The sequence below is a fragment of the Coturnix japonica genome, chromosome 2, assembly GCF_001577835.2.
Source record: "Coturnix japonica isolate 7356 chromosome 2, Coturnix japonica 2.1, whole genome shotgun sequence".
Lineage (NCBI taxonomy): Eukaryota > Metazoa > Chordata > Aves > Galliformes > Phasianidae > Coturnix > Coturnix japonica.
This window is the reverse complement of record NC_029517.1, coordinates 104599723-104624523: the sequence shown is the minus strand read 5'-3', so window position 1 is coordinate 104624523 and position 24801 is coordinate 104599723. Positions and strand designations below refer to the sequence as shown.

The following is a 24801-nucleotide window of genomic DNA, read 5'->3' as shown; positions in this document are numbered from 1 at the left end:
TGACTCACTATGGCCTAATAAGCAATGGAAATCTTCCAGACTGGGGAAAAGCAGATGGAACTAGGTCAGAGGCTTCGCTGATGAAGCTGATGGTGAAAAAAGGGGAAGAAGGTGGGCACTCAACCACCCTGGACACCACTGAGCATGCCCAAAGAGACATAAGCACATACTATGAGAGACCTTCAAAATAAATGAATATGTATGCCAATGTACTGTATATGTATGTTGTAACTGTTCAAATATGGAACCTGAACTCTGACAGTGTGTGCTTGCTTGTCAAGTGCCCAGCGTGCATGCCACTTTCTAACACCACGCTGGAGTTAGAGAGTTTTCTTCCTGGATTTCAAATCTTACTCAGACAGTATTTAATGTGCATAAAATGAGCTGCTATTATCTAGAACCTTCTGAGCATGTATGAATAGCTGTTTACATGACAAGTTTGTGCAAGTGTAAGGCAAAAGGTATGTCCGTGATATGAAGGCCACCTATCTTATAAAGACCCCTCTTTAAAGTATGAGATCACTGTACCCTTCAAAGCCCATTACATTTTCAAACCTACAACAGCAGTGCATCTTGCTGATCTTGCCTTCAGAAAGACGTTTTATGTTTTTTGCAAAACAAAAGATAATTCTTGCTCTGAGGCACACTTTCAGTATGGAAGATATCTGCTTGAATGGTTGTTAGAAGCAAGGAATGAAAGTATTTACATGGAAATGGAAGGACAAGCTAACACTCATGTCTGCAAAGAGCAAAACACCTGCATGGAAGTGCCTAACCCAGGCAGAAAGTTTAGAAGTACAGCTCCAGTTCACCTGGCATTTTCTGCTGCCAAGCGCAAGTACAGCCACTGTCTGAACCTATTTACTGTTGCATTGTGCTGCTGCAACAATTCTTTAAGTGTCAACTCCGTGTTCTCTTATTGGCAGTGATAAAGTCATTCGTGTTGTTCCTGAGAGTGAGAGGGAGACACAGATCCTGAAGGCTGCATTTAACAGGCTTAAGGTGAGTTTGACTATTTTCATCTTCTTTTTCACATTTGTGTGGAAAACCGTACTGGGTTAAATGCCTTTCATTTGTCATTCTACTTCAAGCTATTTAATTCTCTGGAAAACAGCCTTTTCCCATTAAATTCTTAATTTCTCAATAAAATGGCAAAGGAATCAGATTCATCATGCCTGATAATTTTAACAGGAAACACTTACTGCCTAAAATAATATATGTGACACATTTGCAAGTTTGCTCTTTCCCCCCCCCCCCCCCCCACTTCTTGCCAGCATACACAATTGCATGCTTCATTATCCAGCTTATGATTAAATTTAAAATACTGACTTCAAGTTATGAACACATACAGAAGTAAGAAAGTGGCTTTAGTCTGAGAATTTCTGTGGCAGAATGTCCATGAGCAAGCCAGAAACTTTCTTCTTTGGACTTTTCTTGAAGATATAGTGAGATCCTACCTGGTGCAACACAGCATAAATGTGCTCTGTGCTTCTAGCACAGCTACCAAATGCACAGGCACTCATTCCACAGCAGTCTGGCTCAGTATCACAGAGGACAAAGGAGATTACCCACAAGCAGAACCCTAAATTCTTGCAGCAGCACAGCAAGAATTGTGCCATGCACATGCACTTAATGTAGGCACCCAAGGGATGGATGAACCTCATTAATAATCTCCAAAACAGAATAACCAAAGCAGAGGCAGAGAAGTAGCAATCTGATCACTATGTTGAATTTGTTCCAGGCGTTGACTGTGAGTCCCAGGTTCTGCTGTTCACCTGTGTTGGCTTATGCTCTGCAGGAGAGCAACAGCTGACTTTTCCTTGTAACTGTGAAGGTAAAGCAGTTTGATGGGCAGCCTCAGAGGCACAGACACAGACACAACAAGCTAAGTAATTCGACACAGTGAACTCAAACCTACTTTTGTGTCTGGCTGATAAGGGCTGTATGGACACTCCCAGTGGATTGGTGCGGTAACTTTGGTGGTCCTGGATTATATAGTTTTGTGTCACGTCAGCTGTACCAAAACGTTGAGAGCATAAGCCAACACCTCTGCTGTTCACTGCCTTCAACCTCCAACAAATTATTTGGCAGTCTGCAATGAATCTCATTCACCCTTACTGAAGCATCATATAAATGATTCTGTTCTCTCTGAGGCAAAGAGTGAAAGTGCATGTAATTTTATAGTCCAGTAGTTAACACCTGGGATACAAGCCAACCAAATCTCAGTCTGCTTATTGAATTCCAAAAAAATGAAGATGCTGGAGCACTCACACCTTCATTAAGTGTTTCATGATGAAGCTTTCTTGCTACTGGTTCATAAGAAAGTGTACAGAACTACCTTAGGTCCCACACCCCAGGGGAAGACTTGCAGCAGAGAATATGTAACCAGGTAAGGCTTGATGTCTCACTAGCTTTAAGTTGGTAGGCTGAGGCTCTCTTTATCACCTCTACATTTCTTATTGACATGTTGGGTTATTTCTCTGCTTAAGATGGTAAGTGTTGCTCTCAAGACGTTTTAGCTTTCATTCACATTACATGAGGAACCTCAGTGTTTAATGCTATGTATTATAGTGCTTTGCACTGTAATGCCCAAGTCAGTTAAAGAATATCATCTTGTATTTGTTTCTTCAGAGTTTACTAATGTCTCAGGGAGACCATGAGGCTGACCCTCAGCTGTGAATGTTACAGTAAAAACCCCAAAGAGGATAATCACTTTACTCAAATTAGGAAAAAAGTCTAACCATCAGACCAAGAAATACATGTGGAAGCTGTTTTTTGCATTAATTTCTTCCCTTTGGATACTGGAACATAAAGAGGGAGCACATATGTTTTTTCCTTTCTCCTCATATTGCAAACCCTGCAAAGCAAAAGGGTTACTCACCTTCCTGCAACTGTTTCTCATTACAGAGCTCCCTTAGGCTCCCAGAAGGAGATTCGTTCACCCAATTTCAAAGTGGGAGCAGTAGAAACTTGAATAAATAGTTGCATGCTACAAGTCTGAGAACAGGATAATAAAATTTTGGCAAAGTACATCGGAATCTGCCTAGTTAATTAGAAAATGATTGATTTTTATGAGGTGGGGAGCTAAGAAAGTTGATGGGTAGATTTTTTTTTAATATAAGACAGTACTGACACCCAGTTTCATGAAAACAGGATGGATTTGGCTGCTTCTTAAGTCTTGGGGCTGTCCCATCTGCAACTGCTTGGCTGCCTCTCTACATGTGGTAAGAATCACAAATTCATCGGACCACAGAAACATAGAAAAATTGAGGTTGGAAATGACCTCTGGAGATTGGCTAATCCAAACCCCAGCTCAAACAAGGTCTTATAGAGGACATTAGTCAGAACTGCGTCTGGGTGGCTTTTGAATATCTCTGGGTGCTCTGTCACCCACCCTCATAGTAACAGGCCCAGCAGCCTCAGCCTTTCCTGGCTCATTCCAGTTTCTTAAACATTTTAGTAGCCCTTCACTGGACTTGCTCCAGAAGCTCCATGTGGTTCTTGTACAGTGGAACCCAGAACTGGATGCAGTATTCCAGGTGAGGCCTCACCAGGGCTAAAGAAATGGGGAGGATAATCTCTCTTGACCTGCTGACAAGAGGCTGCTTAATGCAGCACTGTGACATGACATGCAGCAAAACAAAGATCACTCCAAAATCTCAGAATAGCACCATCACCAGAAAACCACACTTCCCAGAATTTCATGACTTCTTGTGGTCTTCACAGTGAGGTGTTATTTGTCACATGAAAAAGTAAAAACAGCATCCTCTGAGTGTAGTGTGCTCCATAACCACTGGTAACTTATTGGAACAAGCTGCCCAGGGAAGTGATAACGTCACCATCCCTGGAGGTGTTCAAGAAAAGGGTAGATGCAGTACTGAGGGATATGGTTAGTGGGCATCATGAGGGGATACACTGATGATTGGACTAGAGATCTTAGTTATTCTTTTCAATGATGATTCATTGATTCTATGACCACACCACTGTAGCTACCAGTGGGTTGCTCAATCCTCTTTTCTCTAGGCTGACAAGGGAAAGAGAGGACAATCTCTGCCATCCCAGGCTTCCTTCTCACTGTGTCTCATAGAAATAGCTTTGTAATAGATTTGTGGTGCTCTGTATTTATTCCAGCCTGCTCCTTCTACCTTTAAAATCTACACCCGTAAGACAGAATCACTTAGCCTTTGCCTCTGGACATTCATGATGTCAAAGAAAAGTACTCTGGTTGCCCTATAACAAAGGGGTGTATTCTGGCATCAAGCTGAGAACAAAAGAAATGCAAAGCTACTCCTTCTTAGTGTCCACCAATTATGATAAAGGGAAAACAATCAGGAAGAAAATAAATGGGTGCTAGGAATGGTACCTTATGTATCTCTTCACATATTTACTTTATCTACTTATTTCTTAATGACTGTTCTTACCACTGATAATTCCTGAGCAGATTTTGTCATCTTAAGTCAACTCTGACTTCTTTATTTCTGTGACCTGCTAAGCAACAGAGATCTCCCCCACTTCTAGGAGTATTACATTTCTTGGTAGTAATATAAAATGAACCCACCCACCCAGAAAGAGATGCTACCTTAGTGGTGGTCGGCCCTTAAATGGGATCTAGGAGAGGTGGTCAAGCTCCAACCCTTCCAGGAGCACAGCTTAGTTACCTTCACCTGTGCTCCTGCAGCTGACTCCTTGCTTGCCTCAGACAGTTAATCAGGGGTTCAGGATGTGATCAACAGATTCCCTTCCACTAGCTAACTCAAGCTGGTGTAATCCCTTCAGAGTTTTTAACCATAGTACTTGGAGCTCCTTAGGATAGATATTTGCCCCCAAAAAATGAATAAATAAACAAATAAAATCCATGTAATGCTTAATATAATAAATCCCTTAAACTCGCCTGGAGTCAATAGGCTCTGCTACAGTACAAATGCCATTGTCTGTACTGAATGAATAATGGATAATGTCATTCTGCACATTTAACTTTTGGTTCATGAATTGCCCAAAGGCAAATCACATTAGTCATAATCACTTGCTGAGTAATTTCCACAAATTAGTTTTGGTCTGTAGCTCCACTGCCCACAGTGCTTTGTTATTAATCATTATTATAAATTGATGCCTTCATAGGCTACTTCAATTAACTTGTAGGTGACAAAAATGTTGCTTTTTTTCCCCAATGGGTGATCATAGCTTGCAGACCTGAGCTGCCATTAAAAATAGCCAGCCTTACAGTAGAAAATTTGCCTGCTGTGAGTTCTGTAAAGTTGTTTAAACTTCTTTGAATTCAACAGATTAACTCAAACAAACTCATCCAAAGTATCTAAGCAAAAAGGAAGGCTAAATGCACTGGGTCGCACTGGCTGCCATCCAGCCTGCAAAGCAGCAGGAGGTGACTCTGACCCATCCAGGCGCAGTGGGGCCCCACGCTCCCCTGCAGCCCCACCCTGTGGACAAAGTGCCATCATCTCCTCAGAGCAATTTCTCAGGAACCTAAAATTTTCTCCAGTACCTGCCTGTGACAAGTTTCTTTCAGTTTCTCTATGAAGTAGGAGCTGGGTAACCAGGCTTCCCACTACCAGCACCACTGCACATCCTTGAGTGCCTCTTGTGCAGTGCCTGTGTCTGAGACCACTGGGGTAGATAAGATGATGAGTATGGTAGGGATGAATGGTGGTAGAGCTCCTCCTCCAGCTTTCATGTAAGAACATTGCATATCAGCTCTAGGAGAGGTTTTCAAATGGTTACAATAGACTAAAATGCAACGAAATTATTAACAATTCAAGTGCATAGTCATGGAGTTCTTTCTTTCTAATTATTGATCATTGTCGTGGTTCCTGAACTGATGGCTATTCTGATGCAATAATAGACACTGATCTAAAACCTAGGCATTCCGCTGCAGTCCTTTGCTTCTATCTCATTTCATTGATATGACACAAAACTTTACTTCTGACTCAGAAATACAGTTTTTCAGGTTCATTCTTTTCATCCTAACCATTTGCAATTTGTTACAATCATTAACAAAGAAAGATAAATGTTTATGATGAGATGGAGTGACCTGAGTATCACAAAATTGCCCAATCTCTGTCCTGCAGGGCTCCTCCTGTCCATCCCCTGTCCTGCCTCACATCATCTCCAGTGACTGCCCCTTGTCTCTCCCTCTTTCTTGTTTAGGAGGCAATCTGAGAAACCTGATGCTGATTTATGAACCCTTCCATGGTTTTAAATCTGTTGGATATGACTGACAGAAACAAATGTCACATTCCAAACTTCTTTGCAAATAAACAGATTTGCTCAGGTTCTCAGAACCCTCAGATTTGGTTTATCTGCTCTGGAATTTTCTTTCGTAAGCATTACTTTTGAAGTGCCTCTTCATTCAAGCCCCAGCTGACTACTTCTACTCTACCAGAGGTCTATGAGCACATTAAATCACATATGCCTGACTGGAATTGGTGTTGTTTGTATAAATAGCAAAGAAGCTACTGCTCTGTGAACATTCCTGGCATAATAGAGTCAGACCACTCATTCTTCAGTAGGTTTTACAAAAGAAATTCCTGGGTGCAGCCAAGCACTTTCTTCAACGCTGGGAGGAGCCAGCCATGCAGGCCTTGAAGCCACAGCTCCTTCTGATTGTTTCCTAGCCTCTCTAGCAGCTGCTTATCCATTGTAATCCCTGAATTGATCCTGTCATTGCAGTTCAGGGAATCAGAAATATCTTATGGGGGAAAATGATCAGCTGGCTGTAAATCTGGTCATTTGCAGCTCCAAATGCAAATGCTGAAAAAGGCTTCAGAGAACAAAAGTCCATCTGAAAATGCAGTAAGAACACATAACAGCCTAAATGAAGCCATTCCTGCTCTGCAGAAGGGCAGAATAATCTCAGTAGCCAGGGCTTTGCTCATTTTACTTTGGATATATTATGAACATCTTGTATTTATATGTATTCATGTGGCCAGATGCTGTAGTCACTTTTAATCTACCACACTGTAGTCAGATACACACAGAAAGTTTCAGATACAGATGGACCATCATGGGGTTAAATATCAGTAGGTTAGAACAAGGGTCTATAAAACTACTTTCCAGGCTCAGAAGGAAAATACTGTTCCAAGAAAACTTTAGTAGGAGACTGAAGATAAAAGCAGAGAGCCCATATAATGAGTACACGCACATGAGCTCACATACAATACAGGAAGTCTGGACTTTCTGAGGTGGGAAAAATCGCTTTCCCTTTAAGTGATGAGGAACCCTGAGTCCAAGATCAACAAAGTCATCGCCCAGCTACCATTGCTTCAATAGGAGCAGAACGAGACCAGGGCTCATTACTCCAGTTCTCAAGCAGTGCAACAACAACTGCAGAATGAACCAAGCCATTAATAGTTTAATAAGAAATAGCAGGGTTGCTTTGTTTGTTGTTGTTCTTTTTATGAGTCTGCTAAAGAATGTTTCACATCTTTCAAATCTTCTTAGTCCATTGGCATCTGTACTTGCGGGAATGGGCATTCAATTACCAAATAACTGTGCCATGTGTTTCACTCAGTGACTCTCTTGAGGAACAACCAACAAGTTCTTTTCTGCAGTGTAGAGTACTGGGTAAAATTATATCAGTGTGAGTGGAGTAGCAAGATCATTACTGTGTTATAGTTTCAGAAATACCTGCAAAACTCAAAACCTCAAGCTGTGCATTGTTCCCAGTCTAATACTGCCCGTATTATTGCTGCTGCAATTCAGTGAATCAATCTCGATTTATTATTCTTAGCAGCCTCACTCAAAAGCAAATAAATACTGAAAAGTTACAGCCAATTAAATGTCTAGTGTGCTAAATCAGAAACTTAAATTACTTTGCACCAGCAGCCAGGACTACCCTGTAAGTCCTTCTAGAAAGCATAAAGAAACTCCTGCTTCCTTGTTGCATGTAAAGGAAAGCTGAGGGAGATTTGCAGTCAGGACTGTCAGTAATGTTCCTTAATTGGCAAGGGCATGTGAGCATGAAATAATTATTGATCCTGAAAATATCCACAAGGGTGACTACACTTACAGAGGAGTGGTTGGAGCCTTTTCAGGTAAACTAGAGCGTAGCTATAACTATCTGCCAATATCAGATTCAAGAGGTCTCATTCTCCTTTCATTCATTCTTTGCAAATATACCAAAAGAAGTTGAACATGTATTCACATGTGTGTGACTCCATTTTTTATGTGTTATGTGATCAGGCTTTGATAGTAAGACTTCTGACAACATTCATGACGCTAGAGCAGATACCACCTCTATTCTCTATTTTCTACTGTTGTATTTCTAACTGAAAATGTATTTAAAGAGTTTCAGCACTGTTTAGGGTGTTTATATGCCTATACATAAACATACAGATGCAAATGCAAAACCTATACATCCTGACAGTATCAATATTTGCATTAGTGACTACAAATTCCCTTTCACAAGAGGATCAGAAATGCAAAGCCAGGTGAGCTGATGGTGTAATAACAGTAATTGTATTCTGAACCTTACATTTGACAACATTTCTCCAAAGAATCTAGAAGTAGATTCCATCTCCATAGTGATGTTAAGGTCTGCTTTGGCACCTGTTTTGCTGTATATAACTTAATAAATACAGTAACTGTAATTGCTATGTAATAAAAGTGTAACAAAATTGCTATCTTTATGAGCTACAACAGAAATAAATCTTGTAAGCACTTTTATCCAAATAGTGGATGTGAATTACAGCAGTTATCCTAGTTAGTTTCAGTGACATGCATCAGTTTGATCTACACACGATGACAAATCTAGTGAGAGCACCGAGCATTGTCCTTACATACTTAGTGAAGGAAGAAACTGGGAAAAACTGAAAAAGAACAACTGGAGGCTACTGCCCAAGAAAATGGCTTTAAATGCAAAGCATGAGCTTATTTTGTATTATACACTAGTTTCTATTATCCTAAGTTCTGTGGTCTGAATAAGTTGGGAAGTTCTTTCAGTGACTTAAAGGAAGAAAAGAAATGCAGGATTTATGCACTGATGTGTTTGAAGGGAAGAGTAAGGAAACTGCTTTCTTTTTGGGCTCCTCTTCACAGGCACAGAACTAGTTGGAGGGAAACCTGGAATTAGTGAAGAAGAAGCTCCCTGCTCTGGTTTCTGTCTCAGCAGAGCGGTGAAGATTTGTACACTCTTTATGACAGATAGGATTACAGTAAGAAAATATTTGTCTTATTGGAAAATCATTTGCATAATTTTTAATTTTGGAAGAAATTCTGAATTCAGCATCCAAATCTTTTACAAATATTTGTCCCTTTTGCTGGTGTTGACTTTTCATTGTTATGCAGAGCCAAAGACGTGACTAATGGGTTCAGGGCTGCTGCAGTTTGGAAGCTGTCCAGATAAAAGCTAATACATTTACACTGTTCAACTATCTTTAACGCCTCAGGTTAAAAAGAAACTGCCTATAATGAAACCCAAGGAGCACTGTCTTTCCTAAGAATAAAATGAATCTTTGGGACTTTTATCAGATGAGTAATGTTGGAAAAAGGATATGAAGTTCATAGAGTACCTACTGTGTAGTCACAGTTAATAATGTCTCATATTTTCTTTGTTAAATAAAGTAGTAAGTATTTAAAACCCTCTGTATGCTTTCACAAACATTATTGTTCATAGAAGGCGACACTCCTTCCCCCAGTGAGATTCTGGGAAAGAGCACTCAGTGGGCATCTGCAGCGTCACCACTGAACCTGAGAACAGTCAGACTGAGTGCAGCAGCAGGTTCCAAGTCTGATCCTGCTGAAAAACCCGACCTAGGCAGGATTGAAACCTTCGACCCTCTAAGGGCAACTCATGACAGATAGGAAAGGACTTGGAAACGACTGTTAGAAGGCCCTACTCAAATGAAATGAGAATATTTAGGGTTGAAGACATACTCTGAAGCACATCTCTTCTTCTCTAGCATCCAGGTGCCAAGTAAATTTTGATGTTCAAATATTTGGCTGCATGTTCAGACAGTTCAGTAGGCTTTCTGCATCTACCTGTTTTGGTAGGTGGAGAATCTTCTCAGTACCCAGCAAATCAAATACACGTCTGTAAGCACTAACTGGAACACCATCCAAAATACCATGTAATAGGTAATGCATAATGTGTGGGGACAACAACATGGTATCAAAGATAGTTCAAGAACAGAAGAACACCATGTGCTAGCCACTTGCTAACACAGAGTTGTAATATGAGGCACTCTTGATGGAGGAATGATGTTGAAAGAAGAGTGATGACTCCAATAGAGCCCTCAGTGATGAGGTCTCCTAAAACTGACAGTAAGTAAAAGATAATTGGATATGCTCGGACCTGACATGCCTGCTCTTCAATCCATCTTGTGTGTGTCTTCTTTTCATGCACGGTCTCCATGCCAAGGACAAGTTGGAAGTTGCAATATAAATAAAATGTCTGTTGGAGAAACGTGTTTCTTGTTATATGCTTTATAGAACAAAAGCAATTGAAGTGGTGCTCTGAGTAGCACAGGTAACATCTCCCAGATGAGCGCTCAACACTTTGTTTACATTGCAAAGTATACAAAGGGAGCATCAGATTAAAGCAAATTTATCCTAATAGGGAACTGGGTCAAAGAAGAGTGGTTTGCTTTCTAAAAATGGAATGTTTTTGTCTCACTTCCAGGACAACACTAGTAGTGAAATACTGTTTTCATGACCAGATTCAGGCATGCAATCTACTGGTGATTTCATAAATTATGTAGCTGTCTGGTTCTGGTTTTGATATTCCCTTGAAGCCAGTAATGTGAGGGACAGCTAGAATAACTCAGAAATGAAAAAGCTCCATGATGTTATAAGCAATGGTGTCAATATTTGTTGGCTAATCCCCTCCATGATAATGAAGAAATCCAACAAAATGACTCCTGAGTAACTATCAAGAATACAGACAAGTTCCAGGTATATCCCAATTGAGTTGTTGTTGTTTTTTTTCTTAATATCTGTAACTTATTTCCAGATGTGTATGTGTAGATATCAGGAAACACTTCAGTTGCATTAAGTTTGCATGTAAAAATTTGTTGCTGTTTTTATAGAGATGGCTCACACAGAGCTCACTGATATGCTATTACTCCGAGAGCAATGGGGTTTTTACACTCTGTGCTCAGAAGTTGAATATACATTCCTAATGAACCATGTTTAAAATCAACTTTATTAAATTAAGGGGGGAAGTCCACTGAATGACTATAATTAATCAAAATAGAAAAGATTGATAGACTAACAAATGTAAGGTGTTAGCACAGTGAGAGGATCTTTACTTATAAGCTACATTTAGCACCATTTAATTCATGAGTTCAGTTCCTACTGACCATCTCCATAGCTGCTGTCAGCTTCACCAGCCTCAAGAACTTTGCCAGTCCTGGTTTTAGACTGCAAAAGATGCTGCACCCACCTTGCAAGTTCATGTAAATCTATAGACCATATTGTGCCAGTATGAAGCAGAGAGAGGTTTTGGCAGGAATAGAAAGAGGCTGCTGTTGCGTTTCGGTATTTTCCTTACAATGTAGTAGACATTTAATTGCATTAAACTGAACTGAAGTCACTCCTCCTTGAGAGGCAGTATCAGGTCAGATGCCTTCTTGACAGAATATTCTTACTACCACCAGAGAAACTACCCTGTGTTGCAGAACCGTAATCGCTTCTCCAAGGTTTGTAGCAAGACCAGGCAAGATGTGCTAAATATTTCATGTTCTGGTCTAAAATTTCCAACTGTATTTCAAATTTGTCAACAGAAGAAAGTAAAACCTTTGGTATGTTCAAGTGTAGTTTCCACACTAACAGCTTTGCTATCAGTTAGTAACTAGCATGTTTTTTTTCACTATATAAATTCCATCATTTTGTCATTTCATTTACAATTACTGAGCTCTGATCTATTTATTATCAAAAATAAAATGGGCACACTTTGCAAACAACACTGGCATATACAATACCTTCTACCTCTCCTGAATGTTCACGTCTTTTAGTGCTCTAGTGAGCACATAAAACACTTTGTAAGACAAATTTAAGAAACAATCATGGACTCCACAGAAGGAAATACAAAGGGAACATGGAGTAGTCTGTTGCTGTGCAAGAAGTTGGAGGTGGCCTTTGTTTCAAACCATCTGAAGAGGCATATCCCTGTGGTCATTTTTTGTTTCCCATTGGCAAATCTCCCATGAGAATTCTGGCAAGCTGGAGGCATTCATTCCTCAGAACTTGCTCCATTCCCCACAGATATTCAGCTGGACCGGTGAATATGATTTTATTTTCTATATTATGCCTAGAGTGTTTGCCTGCATAGCTTCAAGCGTCCCATCTCCTGGATTTCCCCACCTACACTGAATACGTATGAATTACAGGTTGGTTCCTGCACTACAGGTGGACTTGTGGCAGCCCAGCAGCACCTTCCACATCTCTGAAGGTACGGTCATCGATGTGCGTTTGCCACAGAACACATCCCGAAGTCTGCTACCCTACCTCCAGCAAGCCAACATCCACTACACGTAAGCCTGTGCTTCACCTTCTGTACATCTCTGCAGAGATCTGGCCTCCCAGGCAGATCTACCACACCAAGTGTGCTTGAAAATATGTTCCACATAGCAACTAGACTGGCAGGCAGTTAGACATTGCCAAGAAAACAACCATTTTAATGGGAGAACAGAAAATCTCCCACAGGAAGGCAGTTTTAATTAAATGTCCTCCTTTGGAGTCAAGCTTAAGTGTTTTCAAAGTATAGGAAAGCACATCTGTGACTGAGAACGGGTAATTACTGATTCTGCAGACTGCTTTGCCTCTCCCTGTGTTCAGCAGGAGCTGGGCTTGTTTACAAGTGTGCTGTAAATGAGGAAGTAAGCATTCATGAATTATAGAGGAACATACTAGTTCTGTCATATAACGCTTCATTCCTTGTGACCCAGTTCAAGTCATACAGAATAAATACATGTTCAGGATCATGCATCATTTACAGCGTTTCTTGAAAGCACTCAAGACAGTTTTTTAAGTATACTTGTCAAATGATATTTATCAGTTTGATACACTTACACTAGACATGAGTGATGATCTTGTCATTAAAGCCTTTTCAAGTGCAGTGTGGAAGCGCATGGGTAGTCAGCTGATGAGTTATTTGAATTCTCACCAGCATTTCCTGAATAAAGCCCTGCATGAGCATGTTTATCTTTATTTCTCAGTGAGAAGAGAATGGCACAAAGCTGACTGTATGTTATATGATCTGGTATCAGAATTCCATTTTTATTTTACCTAATTTGTCGTTTTAAAAAATTCAAAAACAGACATAAGGTAATTATTTACACAGGGATGGTAGCCGAAGGTCAGAGCTGCTTTCATGTGAGTTTTACACTGCTTCAGGGTTGTTTACATTTGAAAAAGGAGATAATGGTTTCTGTAATTGTTTTCCTGTGCTTATAACATGAAGTCCCTTAATTAGGGTGTCCCAGCAGCTGCATTAACACCTGTTCCTGCTCACAGTAAACCCCCTTAAATGAAATGACAGAAGGACAACTAGTATGTGTCAAAAATACCCATCATACTTGGAGACCTTTATGTGGGTTGCAAAAGTGAGCATGAAAAAGTAATAACTACTTGAGCTAAGGGGAATTTCCCTACATTCACTTTCCAGAGGGCCTCTGTGACACTTGGTGCACATTATGTATGTGCTCTGGATGAAGTTGGGCAGCATTTTGCTTGGGCCAGGCTGTATCTTTGCTCTTTCCCTTCATCTCCCTGCTGCCCATTCAGAGACACTTGCTTGTTTCCAGCCATCGGGATGCTCAGCATCAAACCCTGCAAAGTCCTGGATGCTGTGCATGTGCTTGTCCTGATGTGACCCCTGAGATCTGTACCTCAGTGAGAACTGGGAGGGTTTATCAGAGAGAAGCAGCAGGTGTAGGCTGTGGCTGGAAGCAGACTGTTGCGGTGGACAGCCAGTGCCTAACGACAGGAAGTATCAAGCAGACTTAGTAGTGAAGAGGATGAACAGCCTTGGCCTGAAAGACAGACCGTCTGTTCCAGTGCTCGACTCTATGACAACAGGGTGAAACAGGATGAAAGATAACAGCCTCAAGTTGTGCCAGTGGAGATTCAGGTATTAAGCATTAATACTTAATACTTAACAGTATCAAGAAAAAATGAGGCATTGGAACAGGCTGCCCAAGGAGGTGGTCTTGGTATTCAAGAACCATGTAGATGTGGCACTGAGGGTCATGGTTAGTGGTATGGTGGTGATAGGCTGATGGTTGCTCTAGATGATCGTTGTGGTCTTTTCCAACCTTAACATTCTATGATTCTAGGAACAAGACGGCTATAAACAGGGCATGTATCAGGTGAACATTTGCAGCACTGAGTTGTCTAAATTTTTAGTTCTCTGGCAATAAAGCCATTTAGGTTGTGTTCAGTTCTCAGGAAATTAAGAGCCTCTGGATGTTATAAGCACACAGTACACAATTGTTTAAAAGTAAATAAAGACTATTTGGAGTACAGACACACAGACATTTGGGAGCTGTGAAATTGAATCTAGCATTGTAAAAGCAAACAGAGCTTGATCCTGGCAGGTACTGACATTAATTGGAAGTCAGCACAGTAGGTGAGCATTTCTTTAACATATTAGATGTCCTAATGATTTGAGTAAAACCACTGCTTTAATCTAATTACAGGTTTTAGTGTTTTACCAGACTGGTCTTATAAATGTGTGGCAGTTTGCAAGTCAAGACTATAAGTCCTTAGTTTGCTTAATAAAAGTTACTGATGTAGAACAATGTAATTCCTAATTATGCAGTTACTTCCCTATGACATTTTAAGAATGCTGATAACCTTTACTTTGCTTTGCATGCAGATACAGGCTAGATGTTAGGAGGAAATTCTTTACCATGAGACCAGTGAGACACTGGAACAGGCTGCCCAGTAAGGTTGTGCATGGCCCCTACCTGGAAGTACTCAAGGCCAGGCTGAATAGGGCTATGAGCAACCTGGTCTAGAAGGAGGCATCCCTGCCTATAGCAGGGGGCTAAAGGGGATTTTAAAGGACCCTTCCAACCCTAACTATTCTATGATTCTCTGATTTGAGAAGCACTGCCTTCAGTTTCACAGACCTCACTGTTGCTGTCATTGATGGTATTCCCAGCTTCTGCTGCTGTGTGGCAGACAATCCGCCCTCTATTTTTAGGTATTTTCTATACTATACTTTTAGATGTGCATCATTATTTAGTTTTGCAATGAAACAGGAAAATTTTCAGCCTTTCCTGCCTTTCACTCTTAAAGCATGGACCCTCCCACTAATTATACAGGTGTATTCACATGTTTGTTACGCTGACTTAATGCTGTTCCTTTTTTTTCACAAGTTATTTTGAAATAACTGACAGACAACTATTGCAAAGTAGATAAATGCCATCAACAAACCATATTTAAGGTGCTTTCTTTGCTGTCATTTGTTGCAATTCACAGAATAATGCTGTCAAAGTCTCCATTTTTTGTTTTGCCTCTGCAACTTACAGGTATATGTAATGTTTCATGCTGGTACAATACCCATGAGAAAAAGTATGCGTGTCTTATTCTAAGCCTGAAAATGTGATTTTATGGTTTTCAAATCAAAGTTTGAAGACACATAGTCACATATAACTAGGTTATAAAAGACAACAACAAATGCTGATCCATAAACAAATGAAAGTGGCTTCTTCTTCACACTGGCTGCATTATTTACATCATTTTGCTTTATTCTCTTAAGAAGCGAATTCTGTTTTTTGAAGGCACTGTTACATTTCAAAGCAAGAGGACTATTTTTGTGACAACATATATTCAAATAAGCCTGAAGCACTGTACTGTCATGATATAACAGATGAAGCAGCGCCAGGGTGTTTTAGCTCCTGCTGTATTTCTTCTAAATGTGACTGTTGTTCTGCTTTAGCATGTATGTTCTACTGGCTGCTCAGAAAAACCTCTATCTTTTATTTCACCTAGGATTCTCATATCAGATCTACAGAAAGCAATAGAAAACCAAACAGGACAGAGGGCATCTAGGCATCGAAGGTCCCTCCCTGAGTATAACTATGAAGTATATCACTCCCTGGAAGAAGTACGTGGAAATTCATACTGCACCTTGTATCTGCTACACCTCCATCTTCAGTGAGGCTGAAGTTTCACTCTCTGTAGAAGCAACGGTTGCTTGGTTATCTTCAGAAGTGTGCTAAATGTCTCTTCAGAAATAGGTGCCTTCTTAAAGTACACATATATATAGTTATGTATTTGTATTCAAGGCATACATTTACATGTAAGTGTCTCTGACAACTTCTGAGTTTTGATTTTAAAACAGGTCTTTTGATGCCCCATCCCCAGAGATTTTCAAGGCAAGGCTGCATCAGGCCCTTGATGCATATCTCTGTTCATTTAGAGGAGTAGGACTAGATGACCTTTAAAGGTCCCTTCTAACTTTAAGGATTCTATGACTCTATGATTCCGATGGATTAAGAGAGTTCAGTGACTGCTCTCACTGAGTTAAGTACGCAATGTGAACAAATGTTGCAGCATTTACATGAGGCATCCAAAGCCTTAAAAACATTTCAATACAGACTCAGGTATAAGGGATGCTAAACTGAAAGATAGCTGGTAAGTAATCTATTGATTTTGGTGTATCCACACAGGTTCATAGTTTCAGCATGCACTAAAATTAAGACTCTGGACTGAGTGTGCAGCTGCTGTGCCTCGGTGAGATCTGGTGCCTGTGAAACAAGTAACACAAGTAATGCTGAATCCCACAGGTGCTCCTTGCTTATTGAATCTGTTTGCCATCCCATGTCTTGGCAAGCAGACATGGGCCTCTTTCCATCCATTCTTTATATTTAATGGGAGCGCCTGATTAGCTTCATCTCCAGATTCTTGGTGAACAGCTAATGCATTCCAGTACTAAAATGAGGAGAGAAAAAAAAGAGCACAGGCTGCTTCCTGCCTCTGGCAATAGAAACATGGGAGCTCAATTATAATTCAAGTATATAATCAAAAACAAAACAAATAAGACTAAAAATAAAAACTACAAGAAAATCCCACAACATTCTGAGTACTGGGAGCTACAGTACTCAGTAGTTACGAGTTACAGCTACTTCCCGTGAAATGCAAAGACTGAAGCAACAGCTCTATTTCTGTATTTGCAGATCGAGGAATGGATGTATTATCTGAATAAAACTCATTCAGATCTTGTTCATATGTTCTCTGTTGGAAAGTCCTATGAAGGGAGACCGCTGTATGTACTCAAGGTAAAGATTAAGTGCTCATTAATCTGGCTAAATTCTGGGATCAGTGGCAGATGGTTACTAATATCAGGTGCACCAGAGATGCAGGTTATCAGGGTTTCCTAAAAGAAGAATTGCCAAGTCCTAAGAGTATATCTGAACTTGGCCTTGAACATTTTTTTGGCTGGAAAATTAAAAGCCCAGTCCTATTCACTTGGATTGATATGCATGCATCTAGCAAGCAGCAGGTACCATTGACAGGGTTTTGATTTAATGGAGCTGGAAAGTATTGTAGCCAATCTGTAAAAGAAGTTATGCAACAGAGGGACCCCAGAGGGTCTGGATCCCTTCTCAGCACATGGCACACATGCACCTGGTTTGGCTATTGACAAAAGTCCAGAATTGTGCGCTCTCATCTCAAAATATTAGGATGACAGAAAGAGAAGGTGTTAGCACAGGACTGAACAAGTTACTTTCAATATCATTTCCATCCACTGTTGAAGAGTTCCTAAAATGTGATTCTCCATTAATGCATTCCTGCAGCATTGTTTTTCCTCAGCCTGCTCCATGTGACAGTTAAGAACTTCCTCCCTTGTGGAAGAATTGACAGATCTCACTTTTCCTGTAATGTTGCTCACTATCTTGGCCATACCTGCATGTTATCAATAGTACATTATCTTCATATAACTGTGTCTCACTAATGTCATAAGATCTATTGATACGTTTCTGAATATTCAAATTTCAAGTTAGGTAAAAGATCACGACCTTACAAGAAAGCTGTCTGGATAGACTGCGGGATTCATGCAAGAGAGTGGATCTCCCCTGCCTTCTGCCAGTGGTTTGTGAAAGAAGTAAGTATTTAAAATACTTTAGAGCCATGCACCTCCTTCAGTTCAATAAACACTGCATATTAGCTATAGCCAATCTAGCAAATCTCTAGTAAGAACCACAGCTATTACTTTACTGCTTTTTCTTTTTTTTAATTAGTATTTGTAGAATGCTTGGCACTTGGTTAATTAAGCTGATAGTGACAGCCAGACACAGTTAGGCACAGGACAAAAATATGCCAGACATACATTGGCAGAGATGTGAAGCAGGATTTTATTCCAAGGCCTAAAAATGTAATTCTGGTAATTGTCCAGGTAAATCAGTGCCAGTGTGTACTGACTCAGAAGAGTTCAGCATTCCTATTGCTTTAAGGACTGAAAAAAAATACATTTCTCTTTTGTGCAATTCTATAGGAACAGGGAGCTAAAATTGTGTATAGATTTCACCTAAAATGATACTTTCCATATTCTTTGAGTATCATGTGATTTGTCCAGTGTTTCTTTGATTCTGTGTTATCAGATTTATACTCCCTTTGTCTTTCATATCCAAAGTCTAGCCTTCATATCCATCCCTATGCCATTTTTCAAATGCTCAGGGAAATCAAGGCACTTGCAATTTTGCATTCTGCTTGTGTGATGTTCTTTATGTATTTATTTAACATCAATGCTTAATCTCTTCTGATTTGGGATTCATTTCAGCTGCATGATATGTTTGCAGGATTTTGACATTTCGCCTTAGCCAAAAAACTTTTGCTGAAGATAATATAACCTGCACAGTGTGGACTATTCTGTGATGAAATTTACAGAAGTCAAACAGGGCTTCAAAAAACAAAACCAGCAGATGTGCTTTGAGTAATTTTGCATACTGTTTTCTGCACAAAATATGTGATGCAAAATCCTTATTTGCAAGGTCCTTCCTATGAACACAATTTCCTCACTTCTCTTTCACCTTTCCACTGTGAATTCCACAATTCTGACTTAAATTATCTGCCTTTATTTTCTGGGATGTCTCTGTTCAGCAAAAAAGATTCTGATCCTGTAAGTCACTTCATGAGAGTAAATTTCTGTATCATGAACATTCCGGGATCATAGAAAAGAATCACAAAAATGCCCTGGTTGAAGGGACCTCAGAGACCATCTGGTCCAACCTCATATCCTAATTATATTAGGCTGTCTTTGCCACAGAGATAGCTGAGATGATCATATTATCAAAAGTCACAGCAGCAACATGTATAGCAAGTACTGAAATAATGAGGTCATTAGAATCTAGGCTGCTGGTGCATGCATGGGCTAAATCAGACCCAGAAGCTGCTTTCAGAAGTTGCATGCAATGATAAGTCTTCTTATTAGGACTCCTGTTAGTGTGAAGGAGAACAAACTTGCAAGTATTTCTGAGCAGCTCTCCTACCTCGTAGAACAGGTTGCAGGAAGGCAAAGAGAGGTTTGGATCAGACAGACAGTTGTGGGAAGCCTTCTGCTCAAGTACATCTTCCTTATGGAGGTTTTAACATAAAGTACTACAATGTGGCAGTAAGGTAAAAATCATGAGATTTCTCTGTAGAGCTTATGGAAGAATATGACCTGTGCGTGTGTATATGAAAACCTTCTGGCTGTTATTTGAGATCCTCGGAGAGCAGCTTGCTAGTAGGAATATTTCGCTACCTATATAAAGGCATTTTCCTAGATTAAAGAAAGGTTTTACAGAACTGAAGATTTCCTTGAGACTACAAGAATGTACAGTTTTGCACACCTTGGTCACACATCGCCTTTGTTTGCTGATGACAGACATTTTCTTCTTTTGTTAGAGCAATATTTCAATCCAGCATCTGGATAAGAACTGTGCTTGCAGATTCATTATTTAAAAGTGGTGGGGAGGGTGGAAGGGTGAAGGCAATTAGATTGTTTACATTAGGATAATGCTTTTCTCAAATGGATTAGGCATTTTGAGAATGAACTCTGTGAAAACTGAAGGACTCTTTGTGCTTCAAACTCTGTCATTCTGTTTCTCTGGCAAACTCCCTCACATAAGCACCTCAGCAGCCCAGAAGCACTTTCCATCTTCCCTTGTGCCTATGTGCAGTTCTGAGAAAGGGCAGTCCTCTTGGAAACCAGTTTTTCCAGGCATGTGTGTTGACTCTAAGGAATAGCAACACGAGCTCGTTGATTTAAGGCAAGCAAAAGGAGAAATTGGATTTATGTGATGTTAGCTTCTTTTCTAGCAGGAGCAGTGTCTACGTGTCCATTTTCTGTGCAGGCAATCTGAAATACTGCCTTGTTTCACTTCACCCTGTAGCATCTGTCACTTGTTTCCATTGCCACTGTCAGACTACTGAGGGGCCATAGGTCCCCTGGAGGCCATATCTGGAGGCAGTAGCAACTTGAAAGCACGTCCCTTCCCACCACCCCAGAAGCCCCAGGCATTGCCAAGACCAGGCTGGGAAATAGGCCTGCAAGTGGGCCTGACTTATTGGGGCCCATGGCCAGCAGGACTGGGCTGTGGGAAGTGGGGACAACCCCTGCTGTGAGTTTGTTGTAGTGATGGTCCCAGGGGATTAATGGGCCCTGGGCAGCATTGGGGAGCCATGAGGTAGACAGGAACAGCATGGGCTGGGACAGCCCTCAGGGTCCTGACAACCATAAGCTAAGGAAAAATATATTATTGCTTACATTGAAGCACTTGACTTTAATTCCAAAGTAATTTTGTACATAGGAAACCTCTTGACCTAACTGGAAGGTCTGTGTGGGATTCAAGACATAATTAATCTTCCGAAGAATCCATACTCCAGATCTAGAATGGGAGGCTTAAGACTGAAAAGAGAAAAAACATACAGTTTTGCAGTATGTGCTAATACAGTTTTGAAGTACAAAACCAAACCTCTCTGTCTTTTGAAACAAACAAAAGAAGAGCAAAGACTGTTGTTTGGGTTTGGGGTGGTTTTTTTGTTCACTTCTTTAAGAACTGTAATGTACTCCAGCATGAGCTCTAGCCTTGGTTCTGGATCCTGTAGATCTGGTGTTAATAAGAACTTCACTGTTTGTTTCTGTAGAAGGCATCTCTTAAATGCCTTTAGTCTCTCGGCTACAGATAATCAGAAGTTCTACAGGAATTAGCAATACTGGTGACCTCTGACAAACCCTGCCTCATGGTCACTGCATTTCAAGTCAAGAAATAGGACTTCTGTGCATACTTTAAGAATCAGCTAAAGAGCCACAGAGAAGTGTCTGTGCTGGTGGAAAACTTGGCAATAGATATTTGCTATCGATAACAGGTTACAGTGGAGTCCCACCAACTTACTCAGCTGAAAAGGGCCAGGAAAAAAGTCCCTGACAGTGGAGTATAGGGTAGCAAAAGGAACTGAGAAAAGAAATGGAACTGATTACATGTGGACTAGTCTGAAGGCAGCCTGCAAGGATACATGAGTCTAATGGAACCCATAATTATCAAATATAGCATATTAGACCAAAAGAGCCCTTTGTGGAATTTAAGAAGCAAAATCTACAGACTTTCCAATGAAGTACTTTAAATATTTATATGTGTTAACAAAGAGCATTTAAATTCACTTCACTGAGTGTGCAGATACTTCAAGAGAAGTAAAATTCAGATATCAAATTATCCAGATCTCAGATTCAGAATTTCACCATTGTTTTGAGATTTTGAAATATGTTTCACAGGCTACTCTTCAAATTTACATTAAAACTAGATTCTGTTTCAGTTTTAGTGGAAGCAGATGAGGATTCACATTACATCTGGTTTGACTTTCTGCACTCTAATAAAGTGCTGCCATTTGATCCATCCCAATGACGTATAACCTTGAAATGCCACTCACACAGTGTTTTCAGAAAACAAAATACAAGAGATGCAACTTTAAGATGCACTACTCTTTGCTACCATTGAAGATTTTGAATTTTAAACCTAAAAGATTAGAAAATTCAAGAAATATAATGAAAAATGTTCAAGAAGAAAAAATTGATCATACTTAGAATCCAATGACAAGTAGAAAGATAAAGCTTGTTGCGATAAAGTGCATTCCCCTAAGGGAGAGGCCTTATCAAGACCTCTCATGAAAGTACAAGTAGTCTCTTCATCTGGAAGTGTACCACTCTTTACCATCACTGTTTTCTCCAATACCCAAGTATGTATCCTTTTCAGGAAGAAATGGAAAACTGACATTTTGTCTTGATTCAGCTGATCTGCATTTCATATGTGAATTAAGGCATTCTCTTTCATAGACTGCCTAGGCTCTTACTTTTTTGAAATGTTTAAAATCTGTGGACTTGCCTCAAAAGAATATTATTATCCTTTGAATCTGTGCCAGCTTATACTGCATTGCACATACCCGCATTTCTTTAATGTGAGCCTATTGTGCACTTTTTTTCCTGGTCTAGCAATGTTACTGACTGCCTCCTCTGGGACAGAACCTAACCAATATCTAAGATCTTTGCTGAAAAAATGTTCAGAACTATTTCTGCCTTTTCTGGATTTGATCAATATTTCTTGATAAATTTGGTTCAGGCATTGACTTTCCTAGGACACCCACATCAGCTCTCTCACCTCCATCCAAATGTCCACTAGGGAGAAGCTGTCCAAATGCACATCGCTGAATCCCTGCTCATCTTGTCTCTTAAATATAGGCCATAATAGTTGTCTTATCTCAGAAAAATCTCAAATCTGAAAGAAGAAGAATCAGTTTGCCCCATATACTTCAGATTGTGAGATACATAGCTAAAAGTCCAAACCCTGAAATGTGTGTTTCCTATGATCCCAATTATATGAGTTTCCAAATTATCCACCACGATGCGCTCATACTTCATAGCACAGCCAGGAAGCAAATAGGCAGCCTCAGAAGGAAAAATTAAACGAAGGGGGAAAAGTTTTTTAAAACGCTGACATTGATATTAATTGCTTCCAAAAACAGGAATTCCTGGTCCCATCTTTTCCCTTCATAATAATGAGCTAAGAGACAGAAACTGTACAAGATGCAAAATGGCAACACCTGCCTGCACAATGCTAAGCTTGAGACTGATTTATGAGAAATCGCGTGGGATGGATACTGCCAATTAGGCAGCCATTAGGCCTGTGGACCAGGCTCCAGAGACCAGTTTTTACCAGGAATTTTGCATGGTTTGAGGCCTCAGATTCTTCCTCAGGAATGTTTATGAAGTGCTCGGCTGTGAAGGCAGGATACCTAAAATAATAGGGCATACATGTATAGAACTGAAAAAGGACCAAAAGCAGGTCCAAGCAGGAGACCATGATGACAACATGACTTCTAGAGAGGTCTGATTATTTTTCAATGCTGGGCAGACCATGTGGTTAAAAGGCCATAAAGCTATAACTTTTCCATCTTTAAGAACTGCTGAAAGCGAGTTTAACATTTAAACTCATTCTGCAAAATTCCTCAGTCCATGTTCTGATGGACAAAACACCTGTGGGATACTGCATCAACAATCAGAGCAGCACTCAGTCCATCAGCCCAGTGTTGATGTTCGCTGTTAGGAATCAGCCTCACCTTCTCAATCATTTCGAGTAATGCTGAACTACATCAAAATGGGTAAGGTTTTAGGATTCAGGAGATTTATTTTCCCTTGCTCTCCATAACTACCGGAGTCTTGAATGCTGCCTTTCTCCCTGGCGATGATGAGATTCAGACACCTGTTTTTCACACACTACAGAAACATCCTGATCTCAGGGCTCTGTAAGTGAGCTATATGAAGCAACACATCAATGTTTGTTAAAAGATTAACTGCTTGGTCTATCATTTCTCAACAGACTAAAGTCTTTGAAGGTACAGATGAAATGGCACATTCCCACAATCCAAGATTTCAGACTAACATTAATTTAAAGAATGCTCATTACACCTTTATTTTGGAACTGAGACAAATGTAGTTTGAGACAACTGAGTTAGTTCACCCTCCCCATGATATACTTTCCATCTCTTTTTTTTTTTCAAGTTTTCTAAGCAGAAATTTTTGCAGGAAAGCAAGTACAGACTTGACTATCTCTCTGTGTGCCATACATTTATTTATGCCACTCCTGATCCTGGGGACCCCTGATCTTAGCATATCTGTGAGTATCGGCTCTCAGAAATCTGAAGAGCTTTTGAAACTCTTTGAAATATCCCAAAGTGAATCAGAGGCATGCAAGGCCAAAACAAATACTGCACACCTGCAGCTTTTTTTTTCCTTCACCCTTTACCTGGCTGCACTCTTTCTTTCCAAGGTCCTTTTCCTTCAGCTAAAGCTCTTCAGCTGATGTTGGCTTGACTTGTTTTTTTTTCTTGTTGCTCTTTAAACCAACATACCTGCTTTATCTGTGAAGTCTTCTCTGAACTTTCCTCCTGTTCATCAGTTTTCAGTTCACTCCTAAAGACCAGAAGGCTCTACAGGCTGTATCTTGTCCCCTTGCAGCCCCCTGCACATGTGTGAGTGGTTGTGGCACGGTGAGGACAGGGCTCTGCACCTTGAAGGCCCAGTCCTTTGGTGATGGATCTCTCCACAAATGCTCTGGCAGTTTTTTCAGTATAAACGTAATACAATTGTTGGAGCTTAATTTTCGTTATTTGCCAGACTATAGTTTCCCCAGATGTCTTTTTAGCTGTCTAACCTAAGAAAAGAAATATCATCTTCTCTGAGTACTCCCTGTATATCCATTATCTGGGGGAAAAATCCATCTGTTTCATCCAGCAGCATCTATATTTGAAACACTCAGCCTTACTTATCTTTAGCTAACTCATTCTTTTCTGTCAGGAGCTTCTGCC

At 40.2% G+C, this 24801-nt stretch overlaps 1 protein-coding gene across 1 annotated transcript in view; it reads left to right on the top strand.

Moving 5' to 3' along the window:
* CPA6 (carboxypeptidase A6) overlaps window positions 1–24801 on the top strand; it is a 79632-nt gene that overhangs the window by 35744 nt on the left and 19087 nt on the right. Inside the window, exons 2-6 of the mRNA XM_015855679.2 lie at window positions 927–1002; window positions 12361–12485; window positions 15952–16066; window positions 17139–17240; window positions 17963–18067. Coding sequence (XP_015711165.1) covers window positions 927–1002; window positions 12361–12485; window positions 15952–16066; window positions 17139–17240; window positions 17963–18067 — 523 coding nt within the window. The remainder of the gene's footprint in view (window positions 1–926; window positions 1003–12360; window positions 12486–15951; window positions 16067–17138; window positions 17241–17962; window positions 18068–24801) is intronic.